Below are 18788 nucleotides of genomic sequence, written 5' to 3' on the forward strand. Positions count from 1 at the left end.
TTTTAGTATATTAACATATAATAACTATTTATAACTGAGTATTGAAAATATAAATTATTTGGAAGGCAGGAATACAGAGAGAGAGAGAAAATATTCCAACTGCTGGTTCATTCCTCAAATGGCCTACAACAGTGGGGCCAGCCTAAAGCCAGGAGACCATCTGGGTCTCCCACATGAGTAGCAAGGACAAAGTTACTTGAACCACCATCTGCTGCCTCCCAGGAAACTGAATCAGAAGCAGAGCTGGGCCTTCATCCTAGGTACTCCAATATGGGATGTGAGTATCTCAAGTGGAAACTTAGCCACTATAGCAATCACCTACCCTGCATCTTAAATTTATTATAAGTAACTTGTTTCAAAATATAGTCTGGATTCATAGATTTACAGAGAGATCATAAAAGAATACACAAGATTCATAAGGTTCAACTCAACCAACCCAACAAGGTAACTTGGTAGGTCTAAGTCAGATACTTATGAAGGCAGCATGCACTAAAAGAGATAGGCAACTGACAAATGGCATGGCCACTGGTTGGCTCATCTGTAAAGTGAGGATAAACACTGATACCTCCCTCACTGCTGGCTATGAAATCTAAATTAGATAATATGATAAAGTGATAGTTATTCTTGCTGCTTCTAACTTATAGAAAATAACTTAATGGGGGCTAGCACTGTGGCATAGTAGGTTAAGCCTCCTCTTTGTGGCACCAGCATCCCATATGGGCACCAGTTCATGTCCTGGCTGCTTCACTTCTGATCCAGCTTTCTGCTTATGGCCTGGGAAAGCAGTGGAAGATTGCCTAAGTGATTGGGCCCCTACACCCACATGGGAGACCTGGAAGTAGTTCCTGGCTCCTGGCTTCGGATCAGCCCAGCTCCAGCCATTTGGGGAGTGAACCAGCTGATGGAAGATCAATCTCTCTGTGCCTCTGTCTGTCTGTAACTCTGCCTCTCAAATAAATAAATCTTTAAAAAAATATTAAATTAATGTTTTCATTAAATCATTACAGCAGTGGGTGTTACTCAAGGATTTATTTGATTCATGTCCAAAAGGTCACACAGATTTCCAAAATGTAGGTGGTCACTCCAAGGTCACCAGGACCAAGCAGGGTACAGGATCAGGCAGAGAAAGAGTGGGGTAGATGTTCAGTGTGGTACCTGCCTGCCTCCCATCTCCCCAGGCTGCTGTGCAAGAAGGGCCTGGATGTCATTTGAGGCTGCCAAATCTCTCGTACAATAGCTCATCTGATTGAACAGAAGGGCTTTTGTGAAGAAGTGTTCTGGAGTAAAACAAAAACTCTATTTGGAAAAGGAACCCCAAAGTTACTACACAATGCCCAGCCCATGTGCAAAACAGTGACTGTTTCTCTTCCTCAAAGCACAGGGAGTCTCCAAAGGTGAGAAGAAAAATCCCTCACCATCCACCAGACAGCAGCTTCCCAGCTTGTAGTGAACAATGTAATCCTCCACATTTTCTCTGAAACTTTCAAAAACAATGAAAAAGGAGTGCACACACATCAGAGAGAGAGAGAGAGAGAGAGAGAGAGAGAGAGAGAGAGAGAGAGAGGCAGGCTAAAAGGAGAAATCCATTTCACCCCCAACACATCAAGGAGTCAGATACAACCACAAACCACAAACCACTAAGTATGCCAGAACCAATGCAATCAGGAATGGACATGGCAAGCCAGCCCCTGCTCCTGCCCCTGGGGAACCACAGGCTTTGCTGGGAGAAGTGGCCTGGCCCTGCTTGGTTTGCCATGAATAATCACATGGACGTGGGAATGGAGGAGCTGGGCAAGCCTCAGCTTGTGCACTTGGCCTCATACAGAAAGGAAGGCAGCCAATGCAGGCAGAAGCACAAAAGATCTGCTGTAAGCAACACCCAATTTCCACAGTGAAAATAGGAGAACACGGCCCATCCTGGGCAAAGGAAATTCATTTGGAGAAAGTGCATTTCTGACCACAAATTTGAATCAAATGTACACCTTGCTCTGGCCTCATGGCACCTCTCCTGCTCCACTCTTCAACAAAGTCCTGAGCAAGAGGGTAGCTGGCATGGGAGTCAGGCACACAAAAGGGAGTAGGGGAGCAGAAGGAACAAATGCAGATGCCTGGGAAAGTACTCAGAAAAAGTTGAAGACTTGTTGTAGCAAAACCTCCCATATTCTGAGTTTTTTATTACCACCATAACAAACTACCTCAAACCAGGTGGCTTAAAACAACAGAAGTGTGCGATCTCTTGGAGGTTAGAAGGACAAAATGGGTCTCTCCAAGCTAAAGTCAAGGTGTTGTTAGGGCTGGGCCTTTCAGAGGCTCCAGGGGAGGATCTGCTCCTCACCTTTTACAGTTCCTAGAGGCTGCCCTCATTCCTTGGCTTGTGGTCTCTGCCAAGATTGCAACACTCTGACCTCTGCTCCCACTGTCAATCTCCTCTGACGGTGACCCTCTTGCCTTATGATTGATTACCTGTGACCCACCTGGGGTCTACCTGGGTAGTCCATGATCACTTTGCCATCTCAAAGTCCACACCTGAATCTCATCTGAAAATTCCTATTTGACATGTAAGGTGACACATATACAGCTTCTGAGAACTATCTTGGGGATAATTATTCTGCTTATCACAGCCAAAATCCTTTTTCTTTGCCTTCTCCGGCTTCTAGAATCTCACACATGCTTTGCATTATACCTCCAATAACGATGGGCTGAGCCCTTCTCACATTATCATTTCTCTGATTATCACTCTTTTGTCTCCCTCTTTCCACTTTTAAGACCCTTTTGATTACAACGAGCTCATGAAAATAATCAATGATAATCTCCCTATTTTAAATTTATCTGAGTAGCAAATTTATTTTCATATTCAACTTCATTTTTTTTCAATTACTCTTTTCTTTTGCTATGTAAAGTAACATACAGATTCTGGAACTAGAAAACGAACATTTTTGAGGTGCCATTATCCTGACTACTATACTCTTCCAGAAAGGAAAAAAAATCATCATAGAGATTACAAACCAAAAGAAAGAGAAGGAAGTGGAGATATAAAAATTAAAATCAATGATGTAGAGATGAAAACCATATTGAAAGCAATTAAAAGGATAAAGACACAGAGACAAACAAATGAAATAGGAAATGATATTAAGTATTAAATTTATCAAAGAGATGACAGATACATAACACAAATGAAACAATGTATATATAATTTACATTTTTTGAACTGTTAGCAGAAGAAAGGCTGATGACATAATACAAGAAAACTACTGAAACAAAGTGACTTGTCTCTGTTAATTGCAAAAGTATACTGTGCTTAGTTTAAAATAAGTGATAAAGACCAACAACCAGACACAGCCTGGTAAGATTCTTGAACTGAAACAATCATAGGATCATCTAGTGGAAAACAGGTCCACTTCAAATTTCTCCACAAAAACACTCAGTGCTAAAAGACCACAGACATTTCTACACTGTTTTAAAGGAAACTGTATGACTCAAGAACTTTGTAGCAAGTCGAGAACTATTTTCAAACTTCAAGAATCTGTAAATGGGGGGCATCAGCCACTGAGAAAAGAGCAGAGGTGAGGAAAACAGAGCAGGCGGTGAAGACAAACTCCATATTAACTCCCGGGAGATTGAAAGGGGAATTGTAGGGAAAAAAGAAGCCCTCAAGATCTACATTCTAGAGCTACCGACAGAAAGCCTGAGACCACGTAATCCTAGAACCCATTTAAACACAGCACTAAAAATAAGTCACTATGGAATTACCCCAGGGAGGAAAATTTTATGTGCTTTGACAAATAAGAAATTATAACATAAGTAACAAAACAGGGAAATGGATGTCAGATGAAGGAAGAACTGGAAGGTAAATTTAGTCATCTTTCAAGGCCTGAGTTGAAGCCAATTCTAAACACAGAATTATTAGCAAACAGCAAAACCCAGGAAACAGCTACGTCACAGTTTCCCCCTAACTTTACAAGATTGAATGGTGACTATCGCTGTCTCCTAAACCCATCTCCTCTTCTTCCTGGGCACTCAGCTAAGCAACAATGCAACAGGCTATGCACTGAATGCTCCAGCACTCCTGCCAGTTCTACAGGAGCTATCATCTGGGAGGGACTGCTGAGTAAATGGGACAGTCTGGTCTACCCACACAGATCTTTTAGGAACTCTCATACTCTAAGAACAAGACACTTAGCTTACACTCAGAAAATAATTCTGCTTAATGAAAGTAAATGTTAATGGAGTACTTTTTATTTGAAGTATTATAAACGAAGAACAGAATAACCTCCAGTAAGTATTGTAAGCTTCTATGTGTCTGAACATGAAAAAAAAAAAAGACAGATACTTGAGCAACCATAGAATATTTCTAGTAGGATGTACAAGGAGCAACTAATGGTGATGGCTCTTGAGAAACAAATGCAGATACGGGGTGAGAAAACAACTCATATTTTACTATACAGTCTTATTCTACTTGAATTTACTCTTTTAACCTTTGCAAACATTAGCTTTTCTTATGAAAAAAGGATGAATAAGCAAATGATAAAGAAAAAAGGTACTATGGCTTTATTTTTACAGAGGGGAATAGTTCCCCCACCCCCACCACATCTGCAGTTTTGCTTTCTGTGGTTTGTTATCCATGCTCAACTGTGATCTGAAAATATTAATATCTGTCTTGAGTCTTTCAGGAGAAAGAGATCACAGACACATAGTCTTATTACAGTATATTGTTATAACTGTTAGGCTTTATTATCTCTTACTGTGCCTAATTTATAAATTAAACTGCATACTAGGTACATATAGGGAAAAGCATAGTATATAATGGGCTCAGACTGCTGTGTTTCAGGAATCCACTGGGGTTCTTGGGAGTCATCCCCGTAGAATCAGGAGGGAAGATGCAATGTCCACCTTTCTGCTCTTCCATATGCACAGCCAGACTGGTAAAGCTGGGAATCTGAAGAAGTTCTATATCAGTTTTATCATTGTAGATATCTGTATTTCTCATGTTTCATAAACATTTCCCCAGATGGTTCTACTCAAAACATCAAAGAGCAAAGTGGGCTTCTCTCACAGAGTCATCTTCTCAAGCCACCCCCCTCACCTCTCTTAATCAAACTCATTAATAATCTATTGAAAAATTAATGTTGATGACACACATTGAACAAAGGAATCAACAATCTCTTGGTGTACTCCCTAGAGAGGGAAGAGCATAAGTAAAGACTGACACATGCCCAAAGGGTTCTGGCTGTCTTTTCTGGCTCTGAGCTGTTTTCTGTCCTTGGATCACCACACAAGCCAATGGAGGAGGGGCTGGACCTGGCTGGACTCAGCACTGGGGGTCTTGTGGCCCCTTGCTGAGATCCTCCCTTCTCATGGGTGACCTCTACTAACAACTCATAGTAGGCACCTGCTGATTACCCTCCCTTTGTCCTCACAATAATCCTGGTCTTACCCTTGTTTCCCAGTGTGGAAATGTAAGTGTAGATCAGGGAGATGCCTCCTTGAGGACCCTCAGGTCCGAGTGACAGAGCAGGTCTTAGACGTCATGCTGGCCCAAGCTCGTGATGTCTCACAGGAAAGGTATTCAAGCCCACGGTGATTGTTCCTGTCCTGGGGGAAGGAAGCTAGGAGAGCATCTGACCAGAGCTGACAGGGGCCACCCTGGACCTTCTGTCACCTGTGGCAGGTGCCATGTATGGAGACCCTGAGGCTGGGAGGTGAACTGGCTCAGCCAACAGAAGGTGAACCCCATGTGGTGTCTGGGATTGGGGTATCTCATCCTGGCCTGTCCCAGGAATTTAGGAGCTTCCCTGTAGGCCTTTGGGAACCCACACACTCCCTGTTGGACAAGCAGAGCATGTAGAGATGGTGAGCTTGTCCTCTCAGAAGTCCAGGAGCTCATGGAAGGGGACAGAAAGGGCAGGGAAGGCCAGTGGGCAGTCAGGGCAGAGTCCACTGCACTCAAGGCCCCAAGCATGGGGTCTGTCTGGCAGACACACATGGGGCTTGGGCTGGCCTTGGTGAAGTGCCTGGAAGTGCTCAGGATGAGCAGAGGGGTCAAAAAACAGGGTTTCTGAAGTGTTACCAGCTCAGGGATTTAGGGGAAACAGTAGACTCTGTGAGACTCTGGAGGCAGACCCAAGGGACAAGGGTTGCAGCCTGACGCCTACTGGGCCCTCAGACCAACCTTCAGGCCTCATTATGACCCACCCTTGCTTGCTGTCAGCCCCGGGAGTCTAGTACCAGCTGCTGGGCCATTTTCCTCTGAGTATCCCCAAGCCAACAGGAGGTGCCATCTAACATGTCGCACCAAATTCCACATGCCTCCAAAGGACTTCTCAATCTTCCGACCTTCTCCCCAGCTTCTGTTGCTTCTGAAGAGTATATGGAATATTGATGGCCATGTTAACCAAGTCTGTGCAGTTTTATGCAGTTCACAAAGCACAGCCTCATGTCCTGATGAAGAAACTGAAGCTGGGTTGTCAGGGCCCTGCCTCCTCTGAAGAGAGCACCAGGGGCTGCCCGACCACGGCCTGGCCACCATGTGAGATCCATCACTCCCACCGTCCCAGGTGGAGCTTCAACTGCGGCCTTCCTTGATCCCGAGAGCTGCCCAAATGCTGTGTTACGCCTCTATTTTCCTTGCATCATCAGGGCTCGGCCCAGGCAAGTGCCCAGCATCTGCCAGTGCAGCTTCCAGAGACATCTTTCTCATGCCATCCTCTGTTGGCCCACAGAACGCCACCAAGAATTGAGGGTGAGAGGTTGCTGCCTGCCTCTTGGCTGGGTGAGGAACTCACAGATGGGGCATCAGGGCTCGGTCCCTACTTCAGCGGTGGCTCGGTAGCTCTGTGAATTCAGATGGCTCATCCCAATCTGTTGGGGAGTGGATGGCCAATGGGCTTCCAGCATGGAAGACATCTTCGCTTCTCTTCCTCAGTGTTGGGGAGAAGCTGACAGGAAGTGCAAAGGCTTTGGGGCTGGGGTGTGTGTGTGTCTTGATTTGATCCTGGACTGCTCCTCCATGGCCTGAAATACCAGACTTTCCTGCTATCTCTGGTGTCTTGGCATCTCCCATACCACAGAAGGGGAACACCTGATTGCACACTCTCCTCCACCCCTGAGGTCCCATTGCCCAGGCTCCAGAGCCACCCCAGGTGCACCCAGAGCAGGGAACTGAAGGGAGGAAGGTGCTTATAATTCTCTTCTGCAAGTGGACTTTTTTTGAACTGCAAGCCTTCACTTCGGTACAGTATGTGTGGTGGTTCAGTTAATTCTCAGGCAACTTTTGAAGGAGAGAGAACACTGAAGGGGGGGGGGGCTGATGAAAATGGCTAATTATTTTTAAAGTTCCCAGCAGCTCTTTATCCAGAAAGCATGGTATCCCACTCGATATGGTGAGGACAAGAGACAGGTGTATCACTGCTTCATGGTCTTGTTCTGTTACGGGAAGTCAGGTAGATCTTCGTCTCCTGCCAGACTACTAATGAGTCAAGAAACAGGAATGTTGCTCAAGGGCAGAAAAGTGAGGACTGAAGGGTCCGGTAGTCTCCTAGAAACCTCTGAAAGTGGGGTTCCATGCCTCCAAGAGAGGCATCGAGGTCACAAGAGGACAGCGGTGCAAGGTGACAGTGCAGCCACTGGCCCAGTTATAGTCAGTATGTCAAAGGAGTTCCTGGGGCCGGCGCCATGGCTCACTTGGTTAATCCTCCGCCTGCGGCACTGGCATCCCATATGGGTGCCGGGTTCTAGTCCCGGTTGCTCCTCTTCCAGTCCAGCTCTCTGCTGTGGCCTGGGAGGGCAGTGGAGGATGGCCCAGGTGCTTGGGCCCCTGCACCCGCATGGGAGACCAGGAAAAAGCACCCAGCTCCTGGCTTTGAATAAGTGCAGCACGGGCCACAGCAGCCATTTTGGGGGTGAACCAATGGAAGGAAGACCTTTCTCTCTAACTCTGCCTGTCAAAAAAAAAAAAAAAAAGTCCCTGTTGAAGTATTATCCCAGTGGCTGCACACCTCCTGTGCACAGCAGTGCATGATGTAGGAGACTCCATTCATTAAAGGACCACAAAACCAGACAGGAACAAGAGGCTGGGGGGAAGAGGGTGGGCTCTGGGATGATGGGCATTTGCCAAATGCCCATCAGACCTCACAGAACAGGGCAGCACTGCCAGCTCAGGGCAGAAAGCTTCACGCAGGGAAACATGCTTAAGGAGCCACAGCAGGTATTTGCTTTCAAAGGCATAAAAAATTGTAGAGATACTGTTGGAAAACCCAAGGATATGAGAGCAAGGGCTGGGATTTGGTCTCGGCTCATACCTCCTGCCCCACATGCTGACTCAACCAGTCTCACTTCTTAGTGGGCTCCTCTGTGACAGCCTCAGGGTAGTCAGGTCTTCTCAAATGGGTGACGTTTACAGACACTAATTAAGTTATCAGGGAGGTGGTGGCTAAGTCCATCAGGCCAAAGGAAACCAGGTGAGGGGCCCTACCTGAGGCCCAAAGGCTGGGCATGCCAGGTACACAGGCAAGTATCACATTCTAGTTACGCAGGAGAGTCTCACAGCTGCAGCAGATAGCTCTCCTCAGACCCCTCCCCTATAGAATGGGAACAACTTTCCTCCCAATGACAGAGTTGTTGAGAGGGCCAAGTAAGATAATGTATATGGAAGCATTTTGTAAACTGTAAAACACTATGAAAGATTTAATAATAAAGATCATATAATATTAATATAATAATAAAGATTTAATAATATGTCTTTGCAAGTTAATAAATTTGGTAAATACTATTAGTTATGGCTAAGGTTTTTAAAGTTTTAATCATGGAATTTTATTCTTTTTGTTCTTGTTATTTCACTAATTTTTTAACTTGAAAATAAAAATGGTATATATTTACGGTATATAGCATAACACTTTGAAATGCATATACACTGTAGAAAGGCTAAATTAAGTTAATTACCATATCTATGACCTCACACATGTATCTTTTTCTTGTGGGGAGAACATTTAAAGCTACACACTTAGCACTTTTCAAGTATACAATACATTGTCATTAAATGCGGTCAATATGTTGAACCATTGATTTCCTAAAGGTAAACCTTGTTATGCCAGCTCTACATTCAGTCAAATGATATCAAATTATCATTTGGTCTAACAGTGAAAGTTTTACACGTTCATCTTACAAATGCCTTTCCATTTCTTGCTTTATGGAGACCAACTTCCTCTCTCTCCACGTTGGGGGCTGGGGGTGGTAACGTGTAGCAAGGGAAGGAGGACTCCTTGCCTGTCCCACTTTTACCTTGACCCGTCTCCCTCCCATTTTAAAGTCACAAAGACTTCCTTGAGGCCAGCACTTTTCAACCTCACAGTCCATGGGGTGCTTTCAGAAAGGTCCTGGTGGGTGCCTGGGCGAGGATCCACCGCTGACAGCAGAAGCTCTGGGAGTGGTACCCAGATGCTGTTTTATCGGTTGTATACTTGATTTTTCCTTTTAATTGGTATGTGATTATACATATTTATGGAGTACAGTATAATAATTCAGTACATACAATGTGTAATGATCAAATCAGGGTAATATCTCACAGGTTGAGTTGTTCACGTACTACAGAACACCAGCAGCGTTGCCTCCTATCTATCTGTATTTTTTTTTTTTGACAGAGTTAGAGAGAGAGAGAGACAGAGAAAGGTCTTCCTTCCATTGGTTCACCCCCAAATGGCCGCCACAGCCAGTGCACTGCGCCGATCCGAAGCCAGGAGCCAGGTGCTTCCTCCTGGTCTCCCATGTGGGTGCAGGGCCCAAGCACTTGGGCCATCCTCCACTGCCTTCCCAGGCCACAGTAGAGAGCTGGACTGGAAGAGGAGCAACCGGGATAGAATCCGGCGCCCCAACCTGGACTAGAACCCGGGGTGCTGGCGCCGCAGGCAGAGGATTAGCCTAGTGAGCCGCAGCGCCGGCCTCTATCTGTATTTTGATACCTGTTACTTAACCTCACTCTATTCACTCCTTCTCCCAACTCTTTAAAGCTTCTAGCAGTCCCTATTCTACTCTCTTCAACAACAACTTTTTGGCTCCCATTACCACAAAGTGGGTGGGAACTACAGCACATCATATTAAGTGCAATAAGCCAGGCACGGAAAAACAGGCATTAGGATTTTTAAAAAACTCATATCATGGCAATGGGTAGTGTAGGACCTCCAGGTTGGGCCTTTCAGAGAGGCCAGACACCCCCAGACTGTCAGACTGAGCATGCACGCGACAGCGGAACAGGCCGGACAGTGGGATCTTCCCTCTAGGAGGAGATTCTGAGGTTGAGGCTTTGCCATTATTTTTAACATGAGAAGTTAATGCCATCAATCATCTTAATCACATGTCTTACCCGTCTCCCATGATGCATTTTCTCCTTCCAAAAGGATTGTTTCAAATATGACCCTTTCAGGAACCTATCGTTTTTCTCTTTTCTAACATTAATGTTTTCAAGGAAGCACAACTAAATTATCTTATTTTTAAAAAATCTATAGTGCATCTTACCAAATAGATGCGGCTGATTACTTCTTATGACTACATTCAATGTTTGTGATATAAGAAATGGAAACTAGCAAACCATACACTCTGCTGACAGGCTAGTCTCATTAAGGCTAATCAGTAAACAATCAGTTTTTGCTGTTGTTTATTTGCAGCCTAGGCAAATAAAATTTTGCATGCTACTGAACTGGGAACTAAAGTTTGCAATGCTTCAAATTTTATGTGAGCAACATTCTTAACTACAATGCTTCTACACTCATGGGAGCTGAGTAACTGTAGAGAGAATAATTAAAATTTTAACTTTAATTCCCGGAGGGCTATTAACTGCATTTAACAAACATGAATTGAGAGCCGTACTGAGCAAGGTGCCTGAAAGAAGTAGCAAGGGTGAAAGCCCAAGTGGCTTCTCCAGGGCTGAATAGTCTGGGGATGGGGGGCAGGTGGAGCAGGGGATTGTGGTCCACACAACTCAGTTTCCTAACTGTAAATACTTGTACCAGTGCTCAGCATTCTCCTCAACCCTGGAAATGAAGACAAATATTGTTACAAGACACACCATTTTTCCTACTTGTTCTCTCACAGTAAGGAGTAGGGCTTTCTTACTCCTTGATTAGTCAGCACTTTGGGAGAACCAAGGAATTAATTTTGCAGAGAATCATGGAGTTGTATGAGATAGCAGAAGTCAGGAAGCAACATTTCTTCTTTTGACAAACCAAGACCTAGAGAATACACCCCAAATGTGGGTCTGGGTTCGGGGAGGGAGGTACACAGCCTGAAGGAGCCCTCCTCTGGGCTAGGAGCTTGCTCTCTCCCAGTGTAGGGTCAAGCCCTCATCAGTACTCCCCAGGCAGGGAAGGATCATAACGTCAATGCAGTAACACACTGATCTTCTGCCCATTCACCTTAAATGGGAAGCAGTGGGATGGCTTGTCCATGTCCACTCCTCCCCTGGGAGCCTGAAGCCATTAGCAGCTTGTGATAATGCATTTCTGAACACACCACGTGCCACACTGTAAATGTAATCCATCAACTCTGGCAGAAGTAACCTCAGGAAACCATGGTGCATGTAGAAGATTCAGGAGGGCTGACCAAGCCAAGAGCATATACCATGTTTGATAACCCAGATTTAAGTAAGTGCTTCAAGTTCACAGTCAGCACCTTAAACAAGACAGATTTTTACAGAATAATCAAGATACGTGAACAAACTGCAACCTATTCTTGCAATTCTAGGACATATGTTCCTGAGAAAGCCATTTGACCTTTCAACTTGCCTACACAGTTAACTACAGACCCAGAGCTTTCATTCAACAGGACTTCCCATGTTTCTGTGTCCTTCCTCATGGAAACCTATCATCCCAGAGATGACTGAGACCTCTGTCCCTTTAACACAGTCATTGCCAAAGACAAAAAAATGCCCTGTGGTCTCCTTTGGAGCCCAGGGACTTGCTCTAGAAATGGCAGTAGGCCCAGCAAGAGAACATGCTCCTCTGTCCGCCAGTTGTTCACATAAAGGATTAATCCTGCCTCAATTCCAAGGGTAAGAATGTGTGTTCCGTAAAGAACCCATGCAGTGAGCCTTTGGAAGCTCCCTATTCAGAGCACCAAGACTTATGAGATGGAACCTGATTCTTAGGGAGTTCACCAACTACTCTGACTTAGGGGAACTTCATTTAGCATTGTTTACCAGCTAACGACTCTAAATAAACCTGAAGAGTTGCTAAGCCATAGAAGACCCTTCAGACTTTAGCCTGTGTCTCCTTCTTCTACCCCAAAATAATCAAATCAAGTTCTTGCAAGCAATATCGTGGGTTACAAGTGCAAACTGTAACTACGTCAACTGGTATAGGAGAAACTGGGTTGGTGGCAAGTTAGAGAGACTAACCTCAATTCCTTTTACTGGAATGATTCCTTTTATTGATCTTCACAATTTATGAACTCACTGCATATTCTTACTTATCTGTTCTACCCCAATGCGTGCAGGATGCCCAGAAAGATATTCTGCCCTTGGGAACCACCTGGGACTGTGCACAAGGTCACACAGTTCATCACCCAGTCCTAGTTGGCTGCCAATTTGTCCCATTTATTTTTACTGTTCAGTGGTTATTCTTTCAAGAAATGGTATGACATTATTTGAAAGACAGGCCGAACAAACATCTCAATTCAAACATTTTAAAAAGAAGAAGTTAATTATATGTACCGTCCCCTCTCTTAGACAGGGCCCTCACCCTCCTATGCATTTCTCTCACTGAATAAAAAGCATATAACTTAAAAAAAATTATATGTACCTTGGATGTTGAAGAATTTTTCTTTAAAGACACGAAAAATTACACATGCAAATGCGTTGTCCACACTCCAATAAGAAGCGTTGTTTACAAGACTCAAATCATTAGAGGAACTGTGGGGAGATGGTTTGTAACCCTGGTGGGGAATCTGAACCCGCAAGATGAAAAGGAACCACGCTGGTTCTGCAGAAGGGGTGATGAGGATCAGGGGAGGAGGACACATCATGTCCCAGGATACCAGGCACTGTGTAGTCTCTTCTGCAACAAGGATAGACCAGGCCAGCCCTGAGCTGACTGTAAACCTGACGGGGACAATTCCTAACATGGAAGCACAGGAGTGCAGTGGGATGTCTGTGTCAGTTCTGGGGGCAGCAGAACGAGGGTCTTCTTAGAGGTGGTATGGCTCCACCTGGCAGGGACGGCGCCAGGGACGCACATCTGTGCCTGCTCCATACAGCCTCTTCAGTCAACCTCCTAAGTCCCTGTCCGATTAACTGAAAAATATTAATCAAATTGCACACAGGAATGGGTGTGTGGTCTGTTCACACCAATCCCTAGTACCACATGAAATTGCAATAATCTAATAAAACAATTGAATGAAATGCTAAGCAGGAAAATGAATTTCAAAGGTCTAATTTTACATTTCATAAAATTCAATACTGCATCTTACTCATGTATATTCATTCAGACATCAAATTTCCATCATATTTGTAAGAAAACTAAATGAGAATAAACTACGCTGAAACAGAATATATTTCCTTAGGAGGAGAAATACAAAAATCCTTCAAACTCACAAAGTAAATTGACCTTAGATTTATCTGCTTATACCAAAAGAGCTTTGTTTAAAACTTTTATGAGCATCAATGTGTATTTGACTTCTTAGGATATGAAATGATGGATAGTAGAAATCTATAACAGCAAGGACTGGGATTTTGTGGGATCACACAAGTATACCAGACAAGCCCTTGGAGACATGAGAGGCTAACTCTCTTCCTTGGCCATGAGGAACCTGGAGCATTAAGGCACCATGTCTTGACCACGGCTGACAGTGGCTGAAGCAGGGTCCATTCCCTCCCAATCCTAATCCTAACTTCCCTGCCCTCTTGCAAACCAGCTGGCTAACCACGCATCCATAACACAGGCAAGCAGCAAGGCAGCATCCAGCCCTTCTCTCAATGTCAGCCCTAAAAGGCTGAGTTTGAACCCACTTCTCTTGTCTGTTAAAGAGAATGATAAAGAACTCCACCCCCAAAGTGTGGTGAAGGAGGCTCCTCATTGCCAGGTTGTGTCACCTCTTTCTCAGAGCCATCTTACTCGGTCAGACATGCAAAATTCTTAAGGGACGAGGCAGTCTATCAATGGGTAAATAAAATTCTTCTTTCAAAGTTCAAGAGTAAAATATTTTCAAATATATTACAAAAAGGAACCTGTCTTATTTCCACTTAAATGCCTGAGGATTTCAGCATTCCCTCTGTGTAGCATATTCTGTGGTCACGCTCAATGACATACAGCTTCTAAGTGGATTAGGTGCAACCTGTCTTTACATCGAGTGGTGCTTCCCACATAGCCATATTAGTGCCCACAGTGAGAGTCTGGCTCAGCAAGAAGCTGGAAAGCACGGCAGTCCCATTTGGCCTCCTGAAATCAATGACTGGGTTTTCTGCACAGTTTCACTGAAATAAGAAGCATAAGGAAACACCTTGTCTAGCAGTGACTAGCTCTCTAGCAGGGCCTCTGTTAGGCTCCTGGCCTGTCAAGGGGCGGCGTTTCCCTTTTGTGCATCTGCTCTGGGAGGAACCTCAGAGGAAGGGACAATGTTTGGTCTTCAGTAACACAACCGGACGCTGCAGTAATCATGTAGCTCTGGGAAAGCCTGTCCTGGCTCCCTGAGATGACCCTGGCCCAGGAGCTGCCTCTCCGAGCTCAGTCCCTGTGGGGAACAGCCGCCCAGCGAACACATGGTTGAATAACCTGGCACACACTTAGAGTCAGATTAAGAACATTTAAGTGAAAATCACAGTTGCATTTTCTAGGGGGAGGTGAGATGTACAGTGATTAAACATTTGCTTTTCTCCATCAGAGAAACCTTGAGGTCAGTCACTCAGGCAGGGAGGGCAAATAAGCTCCCCTGGGAAATACCAGGATGCAGAGGCCCAGGCTTGCAGTCAATCAGGAGTCAAAAGCGAGAGCAAACATGAAGAGGGGAGGTGTTCCCACGGGCTGCTCTGGCTGGCGTGGACTCAGGCCTGTGCTTCTGCAAGGACCACGCTCCCCTTCAGGTCAATACTTTCATTCCCACAGTCTGAGAAGGCATGGATCTTGGGGCTCAAAGTGCGCTAAGAATCAACAGCCACTTTCCAAAGACTCAGAGCCAGTAAGCAATCCCTCTGCCCCATCCAGGGAGGTCTACACACCTTGGAGGCCATAACCTCTGGTCATCCAAGTATGCCTGCCGACCTCTTCCTTCTGCTCCTATCCCTTGCGTGACAGAGGTACGTGGGCACATCACACACATACACCCAACCCCCACCTTGGCAGTCCTCTCCCCAGTGGCACTGGTAGGGGCCAATCAAACCATGTTTAGCACGCCCCCTGCTGGCCGAGAAGGAGCTGACTCAGCCTTTATTTTGCGGGCCTAAGAGGAAGAAATGACCCTAAGATCAGAGAGAACAAAAAAGAAAAGCCAAAGCAATTCTGACTTCTCAGAAACGGAAGATATGATATTCTAAATATAAGAGGAGGATGAAGAGTTTTAAATTAGCTTTTTTTAAAAAAAAAGTTTTAGGAAATAAGTGACTAAAACCTAAAGATTTACTGGAAATATTTGCATTCGTATTTTCACAACGTGTCAAACCAAACACATTATGATGCGTATTTTCACAGGTCTACCAGTGGAAAAAGTGGAAACTTGTTCCAGAGCGGTTTCACGTTCTACATTTTCAGTTTGCAATCCAGAGCCTTAAAACACAAACTTCACCCCACTGGGGGCATGTGAATTACACAGGAACCTCAGTCAGCTCAAGAGCGTAAGTTCTAAAGCAACCAGGAGCAGCACGAGCAGAGCCACTGAACCGCAGCGCACTCGGAGCCCACTTCACACCCAGGCTCCCTGTCTCACCCAGGCCTGCCAATGCGGAAAATAGGTGCACCCATGAGGGGTCAGAGGTCATGACCACACACTGACCCCTCAGAGGAAGGTGCCTCCTCTGCCCCTTCCTTCTCTGAGCCTGGGGCCTCAGGAGGTCCTTTTTAGGGGACACCTGCCAGGCCCAGACCCACACCTGGTGAGACTTCATTTCTATCCGTCATCATCCTGAACACCAAGGACTTAAGAGTAAACCACGGGTTTCCCATCTGTTTTCACACCAACCCCAGGGTTCAAAAGCTTCATGTTCCTAACCAGATTCAAACTTCTGCATGGCACATGGCATTAAATTCCCTGAACACCCAATAGGATCATAGCACTCATTTAAGTCATGCTTCTTTCAACCAATTAGGAGTTTCATTAATTATTTAATACAAAAAAAAGTCAATACTTTTGTCCCCCATTGGATATCTTTTGGATACCCTAGGCTTAAGTGGTTGTTCAGGTTGCTGTCTTAGGTTCCTATCAGCTGACATAGTAAAATAGTGGCATGTGACTCCCATTTCGGGGGGAATTCTCCCCAGAACTTGGTGTACTATGCAGATCTCCAATCTCTGCACTCCTTGGACCCTTGTCGGATGTTGAAGAGGCCCTGGGAGCTGGTGGGACACACAGCTACTGGCAGGGCCCCAGCGAAGCTGCCACCCTGTTCCCAGGGCGGGTGTCTCCCAGGCACACCCTGGAGGGGGTGATGGAGAAGGAGGAGACCTGCAGACTTCCCTAAAGCTGTCCAGGCCTGCAAAGACTTCGGCCCCACTGTCCACCTTTTCCCGTTTCACAAGAGAGAGCATCTTTGCAGGCGGTCCCTCTTAGAGCTCATGTTCCCCTACAACGCTAAGGCAAGGCGAAGGCATGTCCTGTCACTCGTGGCTCTCCCGGGGCCCCTGTGCTGTGGGTGAAGCCATCCTCAGACCTGCGGGGAATCTAACAAGTTCTCCCTCCGCCACTCTTCCATCTAGGGATCCTCAAGCCCACAGACACAAACAAACCCGCTCTCACGTGTGAGAGGTACTCAAGTTGGGCGAGCAGACGCCTACCCATTTTATGGCAAGATTCTCGGAGGGCTATAGCTGCACCGGGAGGGAGGAGGGTACACTGGAGCGGTCGTGTCCAATGAAGGAAAGTTTTAGTGAATGATGACATCACTGACATCTCCCAAATTTAAAGGAGCACTTAAAGCACAGCAGATGCAGGTTTTTCCCCTCCAGCGAACAGCTACCAGGGGAGGCCTCCGGGTTCACAGACAGACTGCATGGACCGTTCGCCCGCTGTCCAGCGAGCCCTAGCGGAGCCGGCGAGCCAGCACCGCGCGGGGCCGCGGTGGCCCACGCAGCCCCAGCCCCGCACCCGACGAGCGGCCTCGCGCGCGGCTCGGGCCGGGCCCTCGGCGCGGGCGTCTGCGGGCGCCGCGGCACCCCCGCGATGCGACCCCCCCGGGCCGAGGGGCAGCTGCCCCGCGTCCGGCATCACGTTCCAGTGCGGACGCCCACAGGGCAACGGAGACAGCAGCCCCGACTCAGCGGGAGCGCCGCGCCCCGCCTGGGAGCCGCGCCGGGCCACAGCCGGTGGCCGCGGCGCCCGCGGGGTCCGGAGCAGAGCCCGCAATGCAGACGCGCGGGCGAGCCCCGCACGCGGCCCGCGCCCCGGCGCCCACCTGCCTCGCCGCGCAGCCCGGCAGCGGGCCGGCGCCGGCGCCCGGGAGAGCGCACCTGCCGGGTCCGCCGGCCCGGCCCCGCCGCCCGCCGGCAGCACCGCGGCCAGCGCCGTCTCACCTGCCGCGCCGCGCCGCTCCGCTCCCAGCCCGCAGCGCCGCAGTCGCCGCTACCCGACTTCCATTTTCTCTCGCTTTAAAGGAAAACCAGATCAGCTGTTTCGCTCGCGCTCGGGCTCCGCGGCCCCCTCCCCAGCTGCTGCTCGCGGTCCCGGGGGCCTCGCCTCCCCCGCCTCCTCCCGCGCTCCGCTCCGCCCCTCGCGCCCCTCCGCTCCGCCCGCGGCCGCGCGCAGCGCCCGCCTCCCGGCTCCGCCCGCAGCTGCCCAGCGCGCGCCCTCCCCTGACGTCACCGGCCGCGGCCGCGCCCCGCCCCCTCGCCCGCCGCGCGGACGTGCGCGCGCCGCTCGCGCCCCGTCCCCGCCCCGCCGGGGCCGGCGCCGGAGTGCGCGTGCTCGAGGCCATGACCGTGCCGCGGCCCCGAGCTGCGGGAGGGCGTGCGGCGTCCCCTCGGCCCCCGGCGCCGGGGCTATCGGCAAGGCCGCCCGCTCCGCCCTGCCTGCGCCCGCCTCTCCCGGGGCTGTGTTCGGCCCGCTCCGCTTTTCCCCCCTCAGGCTGCCCAAACTTTCTCCCTCTCACGGCCTCGGCTCCGTTTCCGCGCCCTGCCTCGGGGGCCCCGGCGTCGCCGCCCGACCCCGGAGGGCCCCCTTTACCTCCGTGGCCAGCTCTCCGGCTTCTTCCCGCGTCCTGCCCACTCGTGAACGCCGTCCCTCGTGCCCGCTCGCCGCGGCCCGGGCCTGCCCGCCGCTCTGCCCGCGCTCGCGGCGCCCTCTCGGGGTCGCCACGCCCCCTCGCCCCGATCCAGACCCGGGGCTGCGGGTGGCCGAGGCCGTCCCGCTGCGTTCCTGACGAGGTTTTTTGTTTGTTTGTTTGTTTTTTTTTGCTTTGGTTTACACATCGTATTTGCTTAATGGACTCTAGTAACGCGTTTGACTTTTAAAATTAATATTCAGACTTAAAAAAAACCTGCAGTCCCGTGATCCCGTGAGGACCGGCGCCCGGGGGCTGCTGGCCCTCGGTGGCCACACTGCCCAGCCCTGCCTCTGGAGACCTGAGGTGCTTCCCCGGCTCTGGCTTGTCGTGAGGTCACAGA

At 48.1% G+C, this 18788-nt stretch overlaps 2 protein-coding genes across 2 annotated transcripts in view; one reads left to right on the forward strand and one right to left on the reverse strand.

Moving 5' to 3' along the window:
- OTUD7A (OTU deubiquitinase 7A) overlaps positions 1 to 18422 on the reverse strand; it is a 363177-nt gene extending 344755 nt beyond the window's left edge. The window contains exons 1-2 of the mRNA XM_062204557.1: positions 18349 to 18422; positions 17700 to 17772 (exon numbers count right to left, since the gene is read on the reverse strand). The gene's annotated coding sequence lies outside the window, so the exon portion shown is untranslated. The remainder of the gene's footprint in view (positions 1 to 17699; positions 17773 to 18348) is intronic.
- On the forward strand, positions 17180 to 18544 carry LOC133770427 (basic proline-rich protein-like). The gene has a single exon (XM_062206566.1). It carries the CDS (start codon positions 17180 to 17182, stop codon positions 18542 to 18544), a length of 1365 nt encoding a protein of 454 aa, XP_062062550.1.
- Positions 18545 to 18788: the final 244 nt, after the last annotated feature.

Source organism: Lepus europaeus, chromosome 11, assembly GCF_033115175.1.
Source record: "Lepus europaeus isolate LE1 chromosome 11, mLepTim1.pri, whole genome shotgun sequence".
Classification (NCBI taxonomy): Eukaryota; Metazoa; Chordata; class Mammalia; order Lagomorpha; family Leporidae; genus Lepus; species Lepus europaeus.